Genomic DNA, 17,490 nt, shown 5'->3' with positions numbered 1-17,490 from the left:
TGTACTGTATAAATATACAGGTACTCGTTGACTTACGACCTATGCAAGTTACGACTTCATGACGCGTTCAACAGTTTCCCCTGCCAGCTGTTGGCAGCGCCAGTCTTCCACACTCCCAAGTCTCGCTACGCAGCAGTAATAATATACGCAGCAGTGTTGCCTCACGTGTGTTTGTGTCTTGTTGTTTTGGAACTTTTCAATAATAATATACCCCTAACATGTCTACCAAGAGGAAATTGTCTCTGTCCACTCCTCAGCCTGCCAAAAAGGAAAGAAAGGCCATTGATCTAGATACCAAAATGATGATAATAAAACAGTATGAAGGAGGAAAGAAAGTGAATGTGATTGCATGTTGTATAAAGTTATCACACGCTACTGTGTCGACTATTTTAAAGGACAAAAATAGAATTTGTGAAACTGTGAAAGGTTCTGCACCTTTGCGATCAACAGTAAATACGAAGCAATGTACTGGGCCCATCCATGAAATGGAAAAATTGTTAAACATTTGGATGGAAGATCAGATTCAAAAGCGGACACCGTTAAGCCTCTTTACAGTACAGTCGAAGGCTAGAAAGCTGTTTGGGACTTTAAAGGAATGCGCCGGAGAAGACTACAGTCAAGAATTTGTGGCAAGTACTGGTTGGTTTAAGAGGTTTAAGAAAAGATTCCAGTTGCATAATGTTCGAGTGACTGGAGAAGCAGCGAGTGTGGATGGGGAAGGAGCTAGTAAGTTTGTCGATAGTTTAGACGAAATAATTAAGGATGAGGGTTATCTCGCAGAGCAAATTTTTAAAGTGAATGAAACAGGGTTATATTAGAAGCAGATGCCAGGACGCACTTACATCCACAAAGAAGCCAAAAGCATGCCGGGATTTAAAGCACACAAGGATAGACTGACTCTGCTCCTTGGCAGGAATATCGCAGGGAACATTCCGAAAATCCACGTGCATTTAAGAATGTGAACAAGCACACTTTGCCAGTTTATTAAAGATCAAACCGTAATGCCTGGATGAACCAGGCTTTATTTGAGGATTGGTTCAGTAATTGTTTCATTCATCATGTGCGTGAGTACTGTTTGGAGAGAGGAATTCCCTTCAAAATTGTACTGCTGCTCGATAATGCGCCTGGACATCCACATCACTTAGCTGATCTCTATCCCAATGTGAAAGTGTTTTTTTTGCCCCCAAACACTACTCCACTCATTCAACCGATTGACTAAGGTGTGATTGCTACATTAAAGGCAAACTATCTCAGAACAACTTTCGGCCAAGCCATAGCTGCTATAGATGCCGACCCAGAACTATCACTATGCGACTTTTGGAAACAGTATAAACTTTCTTAAGTGTATAAAGAATCTTGCTACCGCGTGGGACTATGTGACCGAAAAGTGTATGAATGGCGTATGGAAGAAGTGTGTTAAGCATTATGTGAATACTTTTGCTGGATTTAACAGTGAACAAGAACTTGATGAGATTTGTGAGAAATAGTGAAATTGTCAAAAGACCTTTCATTGGAATGTGAAATGGAAGATGTCGGGGAGTTGCTAGACCGTGAATCAGGTGAACTTACGAATGAAGAGCTGATAGAATTGGAAGAAGAAAGAGTGGTGGAAGAAGAAACAAGAGAATTGGAAAAAGATGAAGAGGTGGAGGCGCCACAACGAATGTTCACCATAAAGGGATTGTCAGAAGGTTTATCTCTACTGAATAAACTCCTTGCCCATTTTGACAAAATGGACCCAAACATTGAACGATTTGCGAGGATTGAACAGATGGCACGTGACACATTTCGTCCTTATTGTGAAATTTATGAAGAGAAAAAAAAAACCAAACAATTCAGACGAAGCTCGCAGCCTCGCCTGATGAAGGCGATATCGACAACCTGCAGCCAAGCACCAGTGGTGTCAGGAATTAAATGTATTTCTTATTTTTGTATGTTTTCCACATATGAAACCAATTGTACTGTGGTATATTGTGTTTGACTTAGGAAGTAAGAAAATGTTGATAAAATATTACTTTAAGATGATTACAATATCATTACCCAGTTTAATATTCCTACCTTAATTTAACATAGGCCGACTTACGTCCAGATCAACTTACGACCAGTCAGTCGGAACCAATAGCGGTAGTGAGTCGTCTAGTACCTATATATAAATATATATATATATATATGTGTACTATTTGTGTAAGCCTGTGCTGTAAAAAGCCCAGGTTCCTAGAAACTATTGAAATAGTCAGAAAATAAACTGAAATGTAGAGATCTCAGGTAATTGAAAGGAACTACTCTGGGCATCTCTGTCCTACAAGGTTTCGTTTTGCCGATGTGCTTGCCTCACTAGTGTATTAGCGGCTAAGTGAGTTTCTCTCTTTTCTCTGTGGTTTCACTTTGGCGACAAGTCACTTTCTTTGAGCTTCATGCTGTAGCCTTGCACTTCCAGGCCGGACAGACAGACACACATACTTCCACGCATAGATGTTTTTATATAAGATATACACAGAGACGTCAAGCTCTATAGATTAGATGTAATTATCCAGTGAATGTAAATGTACTGTACCAACTATGGTATGCAGGTGCAGATAATAATGGTGTACTAGCTGATCTGATTGTGTTTTAATGAATGAACAGTACAATAGGGCTAGCAAGATTAGTTTATAATTCACACATTCATTATCTCTTTCAGGTTTTATTTACAGAAACTGCACTACCAGAGGTTGGACGGATTTATTTCCACCTTACATAGAAGCATGTAACTTCAGTGACAAAATTTACGTGGAAGCAGAAAATATGGTCTGTAAAATGAAAAATGATGAATGACTGGTGTAAATAATGTAGAAGTGCAATTCATTGACAATTGTGAGCTGCTTTTGTTTTTAAGTGCCTTGTCATTAGTTGCAATGTACAATAAATAAACATTGATTAATTAATATGCTATAGATTCAATAAAGTGCCATAAAAAATTAGCCCTTTTCCGGCTTTCTCAATTATTGGAAATGTTTAGCACTAGATGTGTTTGAGTCTTCAACCAAAGTCTAATATTTGATAAACAATCAGTGCATTTACATGCACATACATAATCGGATAAAGGTGAATAACCCGATTAAGCCAGGAAACTGATTTCTCAATTATCCACATTCACGTGCGTAAGTAACGTTCTGGAGTTTTCCTTTGGCAAAACGCCCTGACGTTGTTAATCTGTGCATAAACAGTTAAAAATCATCATCAGCCACCGTGAATCAGAAAATAAGCATGATACCTGTGATGATGATTTTCTTGTGTTTTATAGTTACGTTTAGTCAAACTGACGCTTTATTTATAGGTTTCTGTTACCGGATTGCACACAGCACACTCTTTTCTGCCTGGCAGTGTGATTGAGCCCTGCAAAGGACCTGGTACGCGTGCATCTTGCCTTATACCCATGGAATAATAATAACTCAGGTATTTTTCCTTCAGTAAAGTAAGTATTGCATTAGGTTACTCGTTACTTTAAAAAGTAATCAGACTACTTAATGCACATTACTTTTAAAGTGCTACCCTACTGCTCTCGAGATGGTGTTGCTGAGTTAAGCACTGTACGTTCAGCTGATCAACACAAATTTAGCTGTTTCTGAAATTCTGAGACAGAGTTTTTCAGCCAGGAGAAGGAATAAAGCAACTGCCCAAATATTTACCTTTGAAAATGAATTTTGTGGATGCAGCTGCCTGTGGCTGTTAAAAGTGTGTGTGAAGCAAATACATGCGTAGGCTGACAGAGTGCAATGGACATGCGCAGACTACAAAATCCTGAACAGTAACCTGATTAAGAGTTTACATGGCCACATAACCGGATTATTCATGGAGAAATGTGTCTCAGGTTCCTAAGAGGCCAATAACCTGATTACTCTATTTGGAATAAGGTTTTACCATGCATTTTAGAAATCAGATTTGATGAATACCAAGTTTTTTTGTTTTTTATTGAATGAACACATTTATCCAACACCAGCTGGCACTTTGTGAAAAGGGAATTGCCCCCTTACTTTTAATATTTAATTGTGTAATGGAATGAAGCTGGGAGTTGGTGGCTTGTACTCACAGTCTCAAGTCATTCTCACCGCAGATTGTACAATTAAATATTAAGTGCACTGGAATGCAACACGTAAACAGCATCAAATTGACTGAAACAGTATGTTTCCTATGAAAATAAGTAAGACTGAGCCATTAATGTCGATGCCCCTTTCCACACCTTTTGACATTGATTGGTCATTTGATGACATTCAGTTTTGGCATGATTAATGCATTGGTGTTGAATTGAGATGCAATACACTCAGAGAAGGCACTAAGCGAAACTTAAAATATTTGCTTTGCTTTTAGTTATGAAACACAATCTATGGCAGAGGTCCTCAATCACAGTCCTGGAAAGCCGCAGTGGCTGCAGGATTTTGTTCTAACCCGACTGCTTAATTAGAAAGCAGTTCTTGCCAATAATTTAATTTTATGGCTTGTTAGTGCTTCAACTCTGCTGTGCCAGGTAATTCTCATATCCTAGATTTTCTTCCCCTTTCTAAGGATATCATCCAAATGATTTAAAGGCTAAAATGGATGAGTAATTCCCAGTCCTTCACTTTTTTCTCTTCATTTTCCTTCCAAGTATTTAATTAAACTCAGTAGTGCATGATAAATACACACAGGTGTAAATGGTAACAAGCTAAATGGAGAAATGCTTGTCTCTTTTGTCATTTGCATTTTATTGCTAATTAGAAGCAATTAAAAAGCTGTTTAAGACTAAAATAAGCAATAAGGTTTCAAAATCTTAACGAGCGAGACAACCAAAGTGAAGCAGAAGTGTTACTTGAGCAATAAATGCTTCTTATTAAGCAATTGGGTTGGAGTAAAAACCTGCAGCCACTGTGGCCCTCCAGGACCGTGATTGAGGGCCCCTGATTTATGGACATAAATTAAAATGCATTTTGTATTGCATTTTAAAGTGACATGAAAATTGTGTGCTGTAGAGAAAAAATGCAATCATTTTGTTAAAATATTCTTAAATATGACTCAATAAAGCCGCACCCAAGTTAAATGCAACACATGTATGTGCATTGCGTTTTAATGTAGCTAACAAGCTGGATTGCATTTAATTTTGGCACAAATAATCTTAACACGCTGGATCTACCATAAGTTTAGGAGGGAGGGGCAGACAAAGCAAGACTGGCTTTCTAAATCGTTGCAACATATGTTGCTTAATGGCCTCATACTCCTAAGGTTTTGTGTTTGAATCCAGGCCCTAACACTGCTGTATAAATTTGTATGTTCTCCTTATGATTGTGCAACAGTGTGTTTAAATGTTTAGGATGGTTAATTGAATGTACTAAACTGGTCCTGTGTACATGCATGTGGGTGTTGTTTCCTGCCTGGCACTCTGGAACAGATGCCAACACTGGATCAGATTATATGGCTGTAAGATGTCAGAAGATAATACACTAATTTTGTTTTATAGGCTGTATGACCCTGACCGAAATACTTGTAATTTTCTGGACGTGCTTTAAAATTTCTTGTTTTAAACATTATTTATAATAAAACACCTTTTTATATGTGTGCATTATTATTTTTGTTTATAAAACATGCTGGTGTAACATTTTTATGCATACCTAGAAAAAATATTAGTTTTATGAAGTGCACATTAGTGTAGTGCCCTGACAAATTAGATCTGATTTTTATACATTTTGAAATACTCCATATAGCTTCAAAGTAGACTGGGAAATTCTGCTTAAGCTCTTTGTTACTTTTAGGAGATTTCTTTTCCAATGAGGAGACTGGAAAAATGATTTTGGATATTTTAAAGTAATGCCGTTTTGGTTCAAGTATCTGACATTGTTTTCAAATAGTGTGAAGTCTCGGGTCTCACATTTCATTCTATAATGTATTTTTAATTTTGATTTATTTTAGAGATTACAACTTTCAACTCTTCAGAACATCTATACTGCAGGGTACTCCGCATCTCTGGCATCACTAACAACTGCCATATTTGTCTTCCTGTCATTCAGGTAATGTCTGGAAGAGATCCTGCTAGCTAAGTTGTTCATGAACACGAGTATAAGTTATTGGCTTACAGCACTGTGACCCTGAAATAGATTAAGCAGGTCTAAGAATGGTATGGTATGTTATGTTGGGTTATGTTAATTTAACAGCATGTTTACTTTCTGGAATATTTAACTTCCAATAAGTAAATGTTTCATTTCTTAAATGCCATATCATAACATTGTAGACATCATAAAGTCAAACAGGCAAATGAAAAATAAAATCATGCAGGTTTGAATGCAAAATATAAAACAGATGCCTATAAATGACTTGGGTGAGTTGGTAAAGCTGTTCTTTATTCTTCTGTCTTTTTGTTTGCATGTATTTTGTAATTTTTAAGAAAAGAATGCAGAAAACATTCCTGTTTTAATACAACATAATCAAGTGATTTAAACGTCCTCCTTTAATAATTATTACTATATTTGTATTTCTTTTAAAGGAAGTTTCATTGCACCAGGAATTACATCCATGTTAACCTCTTTGCATCTTACATTCTCCGGGCCACAGCTGTTTTTATTAAAGATGCTGTACTCTTTGGGGATGACAGTACAGATCACTGCTCCATGTCAACGGTACTTTTTAAAAAATTATTTTTTAACATAGATAATAAATGTGAATGCACGCTATTGGACTGGCATCCCATCCATGCCTATTATGTGCTAAGAGCTGCCAGGCTTCATAGCACTACAATGAAAGGGTGTGTGCAGAGAAAAGAATGAATAGGCCCAGCTCAAAATCACCCTGCATGTTACTTAACATCAAGATGTAACAAAATTACATAATCGCAGCTGCCCAGAGACCAATTGTATTTTCTTTTTTTATTCACAGATTGCATGCAAATTAGCTGTTGTATTTTTCCAGTTCAGCATTTCTTCAAATTTTTATTGGTTACTGGTGGAAGGCCTGTATCTGCAGACACTTCTGATGTTAACATTTGTGTCAGAGAAAAAATATTTTTGGAGGTATTTTTTCTTAGGATGGGGTAAGTTCATACAAAGTTAATCATTTTCATTCTTAAAGTCTGAAAATTATATTGTACTACTTATTGAAGTGTTGCCATATTGTAACACTATAATTGGAGCTACCGAAGGTTATGTACAGCAATAAGACCTTAACAAACCCGTGTTTTGAGTATTAATAAGACCTCGATGGAACACACTAGAAAAGTGACCATACAGCATACAGTGTAATGCATGTAAGGTACTCACTGTTATATAACAGCACTTTCACAAAGACTTGTTTTTCTGTTACACAATACATGTGTCCCTCAAATTATGAAAAAGTTCTGTTCTTGTGGATTTTGTTTGTAAGTCGGAACTTACACTGCAAATGTCTGTTAATGGAAATACCTGCAAAAATGCATAAGGCTATTACTTATTTTACAGAAAAAAAGCATTTCAGACTTATTCATTTAATGACAGTGAAGCAATATTACTGAGCTTAAAATTGCAAAACTCAAATAATGTTTGACAATGTGATGGATGGGAGGCAAATGCTGAACTTCCTGCTGGGATGGTTCTTGGCTCCTTACCTGGCTCAGAGGCCAAGGTAGCGACTGGACAGGAAGAAAGGCACGGCATTTCCTGTGTCAGCCAGGAGGTTTGCAGGTGATGCCAACATGTGTGTGCTGACACACACTGGTGGGCCTGGAGCGAAGATACTGACTCAGCCGGGAGGCTAGTATAATGGAGGGCCAGGGGGCAATGTACTTCCAGAACTATATGCTCCCCAACATGCTAGATGGCCTCATCCCTAGACTATTGTACCCAGCAGGCCCTGCTGGGAACTGATGTCCTGTGGAGCTTCGCTGCTGGATGCTGTGGGCGCCACCAGTTGGGCTGCAGGGATTAGCGGTCCCTACTATGTGGGGCTTCCCCCGACCCAGAGGTGCTTAATACTTGCAAAGTCTTAGCACTGCAAGTATCCTGGGTCTTAAATAAAAGGAGCCACCTCTGCCTCACCCAGGTAAGTTGGAATAGGTAGAAGAGGACAAAGCTTGCCTGGATGAATTGGAGGAAGAGAGAGAAGAAAAGAGAAATATAATAGTGTTTGGAGTGTCACATGATAGATGTTTCTTGAATGCAGGACTTATTTCTGTAAGGTTGTATCTAGAATTTGTGGCTCTGTGGTGCACCTACAGATGACAACTAATTAAACGATGGGAGTGTACAGTATTTTAATTTTATGCTTAAACATCTTACAGTTTTCTAAAATGACACAGTATATCAAAAACCTAATGGTGACTCTGATGGCGCGTCTGTACTACGGGATCGCTAGAAGAGTCACATCTCGCTCCTTTCAAAACTCGACTTGATGTTTTCCTGGAGGAAACAAGTGGATAGGACTGGCGAGCTTTGTTGGGCTGAATGGCCTGTTCTCGTCTAGATTGTTCTAATGTTCTAATGTTCTAGCCACTTTACACCCTGAGACACAGAGTTAAAACTGGGCATTACAAGCAGCAGTTTCTGCCACTTAGTTGAACAGCCAGCTGCCACTCAGATTGCTTACCTGTGACTGAGTGAACTACATGGTTGACTTTGCTGAGGGATCAATGAGTGTCACCTCTCCCTACCCCCCACACAGCCACACTACCAGAGATAACACAGCCATGATGTGTATTCTGGATGCTGGTGATTACACAGAATAGTTTATACCATTTAGTTAAACAGCCAGCTGACAACTGAGCCGTTTACCTTTGACCTGGATACCATTTACTTTTTAGTATCGCATGCATGTGAATGCACTAATATTATTGAAAATGGTGACAAAGTCTGTAGCACAGCACTATTCCTCACCATTAGCAAAGGTGAGTAGAGTAGCCAAAAATTGTACTCAAGTAAGAGTAGTGTTACTTCGAAATAATATTGCTCAAGTAGAAGTAAAAAGTAGTTTACCAAAAACTTACTTAAAAGTAAAAAGGTACTTGGTGAAAACACTACTCAAGTACTGAGTAACTGTTTGAACATAATAAATTATCTATTTTTTAGAAATGTTGTAATAAGACAGACAAAAATATAAAATAATGTGCAAGTTCTGCTATTTCCAAATAAAATTAAAAAATGAGTAAAAATAAATCATATCTTTACAAAATAAAGATACACAAATAACACAAAGTTCTAGTTTTTCACAACAAAGCTTTTGAAGTCGATACCTACAGTAGGTAACATGTATGTCTGAACAGTGCAAACTACTTGCAGTGACGAGATATCCTGTACACTGACAGTATAATACTGTATATTCAGTTTGTGGTGTAGCAGGTCAGCGGCTTCAAAAAAAAAAAAAAAGGCCAGTTTCAAATCCATAAAGCCATGTCACTCTCCGTGGGCGCAATTGCACGACCGCGGGGAGTTAATGAGGTAGTTGGAGCGAGTCCCACCTGCACGTGTGGGTCTGATCATTCTCAATTGATTTATTGGTTTCCTGCGGCGTCTGATTAAGGCCCACGGAGACAGGAGTGTATATATACGGGTCAGCACAAAAAAGAAGGGGGAATCAAAGAAAAGGAGAAAAGACATGAGGTTAAAAGACATGAAAGGCAGGCTTGGGAACGACGATCTGGTTCTTGCAGTGAAGCTGTGACCGTTTAGCAGTGAACAGGAGCCCCCCATGACTAAAAAGTCTCTCACAAGCTGCAAGATGCAGAAAGTTTGTGTGTGGTCATGTGACTGCATGGCTACGCCTGATTGGTGAAATAGTCATGCAGTAGATCCACTGGCAAATTCTCTCTTGCAAAAATATAGTTTAACGTATAAATGGAAAAAACTAATGAGTTGAGTGTGTGCCCATTGTAGCAGAGTAAGAGTAGCGTTTCTTCTTCACAAATGTACTCAAGTAAAAGTAAAAAGTACCTTTTATCATTGCAGAACAGTTTAAATACCTCGGGGTAAACATCACAAGTAAACATAAAGCTCTTTATCAACAAAATTTCGCAGTCTGCATGGAAAAAATTAAACAAGACTTGCATAGATGGTCAACCCTTCATCTCACACTAGCTGGAAGAATTAACACTGTTAAGATGAATATTCTTCCTAAGCTCCTTTTTTTATTTCAAAACATCCCAATATACATTAATAAATCATTCTTTAAGCAATTAGATTCAACAATAACCTCATTTATTTGGAACTCAAAACATCCACGCATCAAAAGAGCGACCCTACAAAGACAAAAGGCAGAAGGTGGCATGGCTCTACCTAACTTCCAGTTTTATTACTGGGCAGCAAATATACAGTCGATAAGAACCTGGACACAAATAGAAGAACATACACAGGCATGGACCGCAATAGAAATAAAATCCTGCAGTACTTCTTTGTATTCCCTGCTCTGCTCCAATAAACACACGTTATCGGCAATACACTAATAACCCAATTGTGCTCCACTCACTTAGAATCTGGAACCAATGTAGAAAGCATTTTAAGATGGAGAAGCTTGTATCTGTGGCACCTCTGCAAGAGAACCATCTCTTTCAACCTTCACAAACATATGCAGTTTTTAATATCTGGAAAAAATTTGGAATTAACTTGCTTAGAGATCTTTATATAGACAACATCTTTGCATCCTATGAAAAATTACATTCCAAATTTAACATTCCAGCTACACATTTCTTTCACTATCTTCAAATCAGGAACTTTGTTAAACAGAACCTTTCAGATTTTCCTCATCTTGCACCCTCAACCATGCTGGAAAAATTATTGCTCAATTTCAAGGAGTTAGACTCCATCTCTACAATATATAAAATCCTTTTACAATCCCTCCCTTTCAAAGATCCAAGAGTACACTGGGAAAAAGATCTCTCAATTAATATATCAGAAAAGGAGTGGAAAGTAGCAATGCAGAGAATTCACTCAAGCTCCATATGCGCAAAGCATACAATTATACAACTCAAAATTATATATCGAGCACATCTGTCTCGACTAAAACTCTCCAAAATGTTTCCAGAACATGATCCAACCTGCGAACGTTGCAACCAAGCCCCAGCCTCAACAGGTCACATGTTCTGGGCCTGCACCAAATTAACATTATTCTGGACAAAAATTTTAATTACCTCTCAGACAGCCTTGGACTCACAATCCCTCCTAACCCATTAACAGCTGTGTTTGGGGTTCTTCCAGAGGGTTTAAAGTGGAGAAGGACAAACAAATTGTGATTGCATTCACTACACTGTTGGCACGCAGACTCATTCTGATAAACTGGAAGAACCCAAACTCTCCTCTTTTAAGTCAGTGGGAAACCGATGTGTTATAATATTTGAAATTGGAAAAAATCAAATACTCAGTTAGAGGATCTGTACAGACCTTTTTCAAAACATGGCAGGATCTAATCAGTAATATTTTAAAATAAGTTCATAAAGCACAGAGAATTTTTTTTTAAATTAGGTATGTTTACAAGCCTTAAATTTAACGTTATTTGGCTTGCTCTCTCTCTCAGGGGTGGGGATCGATCTGTTCTTAACTCAATTTTTCTTTTTGTAAAATCTTGATTGCTTTGTATGGATTGTAATAAAATTAATAAAAAAAAAAGTATGGTGCAGTAAAACTACTCTTAGAAGTAAAATTTTGTAAAAAAAGTTACTCAAGTAAATGTAACGGAGTAAATGTAACTCATTACTACCCACCTCTGACCATTAGCGATGACAGCTTTGTATATATCTGTGCCAAAACTAGTTTATTTTAGTTATAAGTAAAAAAAAAACGGAAGTTGCTAAACAAAAATGACTTGAAATTCAGTTGAGAAGAAAGAATTAGGAGCATTTTTGTGCAGATTTGCCATAACCTGACACAGCTGTATTTGACTAATAGATACACTGTAGAAAGTCAATAAAGCCACGTTCTAAATTTAAATTTCAGTTTGTTCAGGTGTAAATGGTAGATTCATATATCTTGAGCTTTCTTTATTTAAGCAGTACAAGCAAAAGTAAGGGGTATCAAGGGGAAAATAGAAGTAGTAGAATAGTTGATGTTCCTAACCGTATGATCATCTTATATTCCAATTCTACTGGAAAATTGAAGTTTTGTCTACATTTGGACAAATATTTAGTAGATATTAATGAAGGACTCTCCGTGCTTCTTTCAGTTTTCCCTTTTGGATTAAGTGTGTTTTGGGAATGGTATCATAGGGTAGTATATAGTATATGTCAACATTTTGCTTAGAATTACAGATTGGTAATGTGCAAGTATTTTAAATGAAAGTGTATTCAGTGATAAGAAAAAATAATAAAAAAACATAATTTTGGTACAACTCAAAATATTTAAAATAATTATGAGAATGGTAAACCTATGGTAAATATAATAGCTAAATTATATTTTATACTCATTATTGTCGCTAATTGCTCAATTTACAATTAATAGTAACAATAATACTTAGTGATGAGAGAACACCAGAAAATGTGCATTGCCGCGAGTTCAGCAAAACCATGAAAATATTTGGGAACTTTGCCAAACTCACTGAAATGAATTGAAGTCAAAGGGAAATCAGGAACTGAACTAGCATTGAGTGGATTTTAATGGTGCAATGTCTCATTTACATGTCCCTGAGGGCTAAAGATACTTCTGCCAACTATTCTGGTCAGACTGCTGTGAGGCTGCAGTGCTCACACAATTTTGAACTTGCTTCTATAAATTAACTGTTCCCCTCTAAATAGAATAAGTATGGGAAGGACTGTCAAAAGGGTGCAAGACCTTATCAGGTATTTAACAAAGAAGCATCTTAGGTTAAAGGAGCAAATTCACACTAAAAGAAAATGCCTCCATCCTGTGCGAACACACTGTGAATATATTTTCCCTTCAGCATAAAGTATTGTTGATGGCTAGACTAATTTATTCCGTCAGCAATGAGTATAAGGGCGGCACGGTTGCGCAGTGGGTAGTGCTGCTGCCTCGCAGTAAGTAGAGCTGGGTTCGCTTCCCTGGTCCTCCCTGCGCAGAGTTTGCATGTTCTCCCCGTGTCTGCGTTGGTTTCCTCCGGGTGCTCCGGTTTCCTCCCACAGTCCAAAGACATGCAGGTTAGGTACATTGGCGATTCTAAATTGTCTCTAGTGTGTGCTTGGTGTGTGTGTCCTGCAGTGGGCTGGCACCCTGCCCGGGATTTTTTCCTGCTTTGCACCCTCTGCTAGCTGGGATTGGCTCCATCAGACCCCCATGACCCTGTGTTAGGATATAGCAGGTTGGGAAATTACTGACTGACTGACTGACAATGAGTATTATCAACTAACATAATATAACATTCACTAAATATTTAAAACTGTAGTTCAAATCTGTACCATTGCATTTCACGTGGCTTACAAACCTCTTTGAACTTGTACAATTGTGTAATATGCCTCATATGTATTGGACAAGTTAGTGTACTGTTGTACAGTCTACTTTTTAAAATTTTGTTGAGGAACTTTGCCTTTGTCTTGTATTGAACATCTTGTGCAAATAATTGCTTTCCAGATGGCAAGCTGTGCATACAGGCAAATTTATCAACCATACAATACAGTAGTGCTTGTCAGGTTCAGTCCTGGGGACCTCCTGTTGCTGCAGGTTTCTGTTTCAGTCAATTTCCAAGTCCTGAGTCATTGTAACTCTAATTGGACTCATTGATCTCAGCATTATTCTGGCCTTCAGTTCATTTTTCCTAGGAGGCAGGTGGTAAATCTGTCTTACTTGTAGTCCTATTTATTTGTTTGTTTGTGTGCCTGTTTGTTTCCAATATAGTGTGCTACATTTAATCAAGTGTATCATATTCATTTAGAAATATACTATAACAGCCTTGAAAAGTTACATTAGTCAGGGGTGGATCATGCATAGTATGAGCTAGCATTGCATCACCAGTGGCAGGGGATCCTATAAAAACTGCAAGATTATAATGTCGCAAACAGAATTTCATCTAATGTGCAAAGGTGAGGAGTTCTTTTAAGGATAGCAAGCCAATTAAAGTCTCATGTAAAGAGCAAGAGAGTCCATTTTGGCACTCATATTAGCGTTACATTGGTGTGAGGAGCAGGACTTGGAGAAGTCCAGCAGCCTGACTTTGCAAAGCGGCGAGTCCCACAGAGACTGCAATGGATGTACTCGACTCTTCTGAGAAATTAGTGGAGAGTCTCAAGGATGAGATCTGAGATCTGGATTTGCATGATTAGTATGGGGAGATGACAGCTGAGAGACTACTACTTCTGTGGCTCCACCAATGCTTCTCCATCTACTAAGGTTCACCGGCCTGAATGCTGACAAAGCTTCCAACTCATGGAGCTGGAGAAAAATATGGAAAATCGAGTTGCCTCTGACCCCAGGTGAGCTGTGTGAAGCAGGACAGATGATGAAACTGCACAGACAAAGCAGATTGCAGAGGCTTTACAGAACAGAAATGGAAGAAGAGTCTCAAAGTTGAGATCCAGACCTAAATTGGTGTTAACAGTGTCAGTTCAGTGATGGAGAACAGTCAAGAGACCACTAAATCTTCAGCTCCAGACAAGTAGACTCACCTGCTCACTTGTAATTGACAGACCACTGCATAGAGTGCGGTGTTAACACCCCTGCTGGTCTATACTACAGTGCACCCTGCTGAGCCATCTGACAACACAGTGCTCATGATCTCTGCTGATGTGCCCTCATCATTGGCAGCATGACCGAAACAGGAGAGAAGATCACCCGTTGCAAGGAGTTGGAAGTGGTCACTGGGGAGAGTGACCTCAAAGGATGACTACGAAACAGTGTTGACAAGTTACATCAGCCTGGGATGAGTCACCCATAGGTTGAGCTGGCGTCCCAGACTAACAGCAGAGTCACCTATAAAATCTTCAGTCCTGTAATGTTGCAAACAGAATTCCACCCAGTGCAGCAAGGGCAAGCCATGAAAAGAGAAAGAGGATCCATTCTGACACTCTGTGCTGACTTTATAATACATATATACATTCCTAAACAGTGTAGCAGTGAACTGGAGCCTATTCTGGCAGCATTGGGCATAGACTAGGAAACAACATTGGTTAGGGTGCCTGTCGATCCTAGTTCTCACACTACCTTAACCCTGAACACCAAACCTGGGACAATTAACCTTGTCAGTTGTTATTAACAATGTGAAATGTGATATTCTTAACGTGTGTATGGGATTCCTCTCATATGCTAAATTTTGCTGTATTTAGAATACATGGAGACTGTAAATTGGCTAAGGGGTTTGTGTACACTGAAATTAATTGGCTCCCTTTTAAAGGATGACTGTTTCTTTGAACCTGATATTTCATCGAAAAGCATCTGCTTCCCACATCCTTGTAATAACATTGAATGGGATCTTTAAAAGGATGGATGCAACAGCAAAGTCGAATAAGTATGAGTTATTTAATGATCATTTAATAATGATGGGGCTTTGCACATAGAGGAGATTGACTGCTTGATGCACAGTTTCATTTAATTTATATAATGATATTAGAGAAGACACTAGAAAAACATCTTGTTATATGGTACAATACAAGTCATTTTCTTTATCCATAAGCAAACATTCCAAATTGACCAAATAAATTATAATATATAGTATATATAATAATTATTTGTCTTTAAAAATTATATAATAAAAAAATGGACAAAATTAATATAATACCTCCAATAGAAACGCTCCAAAAGGAAATGTATGGTTTAAGTTATGCTAATTATGTATTTTATAACTAAGCCTGTATAAAAAAGGTGCCTTGGATACCCTGGTAAAAACTGCAGATTGATTTGAAAAATTTTGTCTTTGCAGGCGTCCCAGTTACAGTCATATCAATCTGGGTCTTGGTCAGGATATATAATGATGATAATGGGTAAGTGGCAATTCCTTTTGTCTTACTGCAGGTTAGTTCTTCATAATATGGTTTCCAAAACTAGCTCTGATCTTTTCAATTTTAATTTATACAAGTCTTAAAATCCACCAAAACAGGTTACTTTGTGTATTTTACATATATTATATATTAAAAGAGTATATCATAATGTGCCAGCTAGAGAGGTACACACGAGAAGCACTATAGTGCAGGCACTTCAGCCCAGTATTGACTGCTGATATCACAGAAGGTATATACCGTAATGGGCAGCAGAATGCACAGTAGGTCTGAAGGAATGAGTAAAGTCCAGAAGGTGGAGACCAATTGATATGCAGACAGAGAATGGGAGGTGAGCACTGGGACAGACTGTAAGCTAAGAGCAAGAACAGCTCATAGGTGTTTAGCCAAGATGAAAAAAGCCAGGCCACCAAGGCTTTACATAAGAAATAAACAATAAAATGAGTGGAGGTAGCAAAGTCCAAAGAACTAGTGGGGGGTCTTAGCCAAAAAAGCACAAATACTTAAACATTAGACAGTAACTGTAGTCAAAAAACATGCAAAGTCCAAGCTCTAAAAAGTGATTTTTGAAGTAACTAAACACACCATGAAGGTTTAAACACAAATCCAAAATCTTGGACGTCAGTACTAGCACACCATTACTTCATGAAGACATCACATGTCAAATGTCAACTCATTACATGATGGCAAATTAACGTGCTATCAACAATGATGCTGACACCATGCAAAAACACACAAAATGGCAGTGCTCACAGTAAGAATTTAGCAGCATAATGATAAAAATATTAATTAAATAGTAGAGAAAAATAAGACTAAAGGTAAGTTCATCATTTTTCAAGTCAAAGTTATTTCTTCACAATCATAGTACAGTATATAGTAATTTACCACCTGAAATTGCATTTTAAAGTGAATCATATTTAGTCAACTTTAAAAATAACAAGCTAGTTTTTGTGTTTTGTAATGGAACTAATGGGTACTGGGGGTCCCAATGTGAAAAAATTAGGAGTGGTTTCCCCTAGACTTTCTTGTATACTCAGATATGGGGATGGATATTTGAGGAGTAAACCGTAACACAATGATTATATTTTTATGTTATGTACATTAAAGAGCCGTCAACAACAAATCAAATCAAATTTATAATAATTATTCAATATATTATCAAAGTAAAGTTCAATAAATCGGACTGTGCAGCTGTATGAGTAAAAGGTAATGTACCACTTCCGGTTAACGAAAATAGCCCAAAAACTTGATAGAAATCTACGTTTTGTACCTAATATAGTGGAACCTCGGTTCAAGAACGTCTCGGAACACGTACAACTCTGTTTACAACCAAAAAGTTCGCCAAACTTTTGCATCTGTTCACGACCACAGACTCAGTATACGAACAAGCCAGTTTCCCTTTTGGTTTGTGCATGCTGATGCATTCCCTGTGCAGCGAGAGAGAGACACACACACACGCGAGAGAGGCACACATAAACACACGTGAGAGAGATAGAGAGACACACACACACACACGCGTGCGCGAGAGAGAGAGAGAGACACACAACACGCGCATGAGAGAGAGAGACACACACACACACACTGTTTACTCTTCTGTTTACAGCGATCGGTTTGTAGCGTGCATTGTTGCAATGTTACATTTCTTGGTGGTTTAT

At 38.0% G+C, this 17,490-nt stretch overlaps 1 protein-coding gene across 1 annotated transcript in view; it reads left to right on the top strand.

Moving 5' to 3' along the window:
- ghrhra (growth hormone releasing hormone receptor a) overlaps positions 1-17,490 on the top strand; it is a 93,735-nt gene that overhangs the window by 57,216 nt on the left and 19,029 nt on the right. Inside the window, exons 4-8 of the mRNA XM_039754195.1 lie at positions 2,681-2,787; positions 5,920-6,017; positions 6,491-6,623; positions 6,880-7,033; positions 15,760-15,820. Of these exons, the coding sequence (XP_039610129.1) occupies positions 2,681-2,787; positions 5,920-6,017; positions 6,491-6,623; positions 6,880-7,033; positions 15,760-15,820 (553 nt within the window). The remainder of the gene's footprint in view (positions 1-2,680; positions 2,788-5,919; positions 6,018-6,490; positions 6,624-6,879; positions 7,034-15,759; positions 15,821-17,490) is intronic.

The sequence above is a fragment of the Polypterus senegalus genome, chromosome 5 (assembly GCF_016835505.1).
Source record: "Polypterus senegalus isolate Bchr_013 chromosome 5, ASM1683550v1, whole genome shotgun sequence".
Classification (NCBI taxonomy): Eukaryota; Metazoa; Chordata; class Cladistia; order Polypteriformes; family Polypteridae; genus Polypterus; species Polypterus senegalus.
This window is presented reverse-complemented; position numbering and strand designations above follow the sequence as displayed.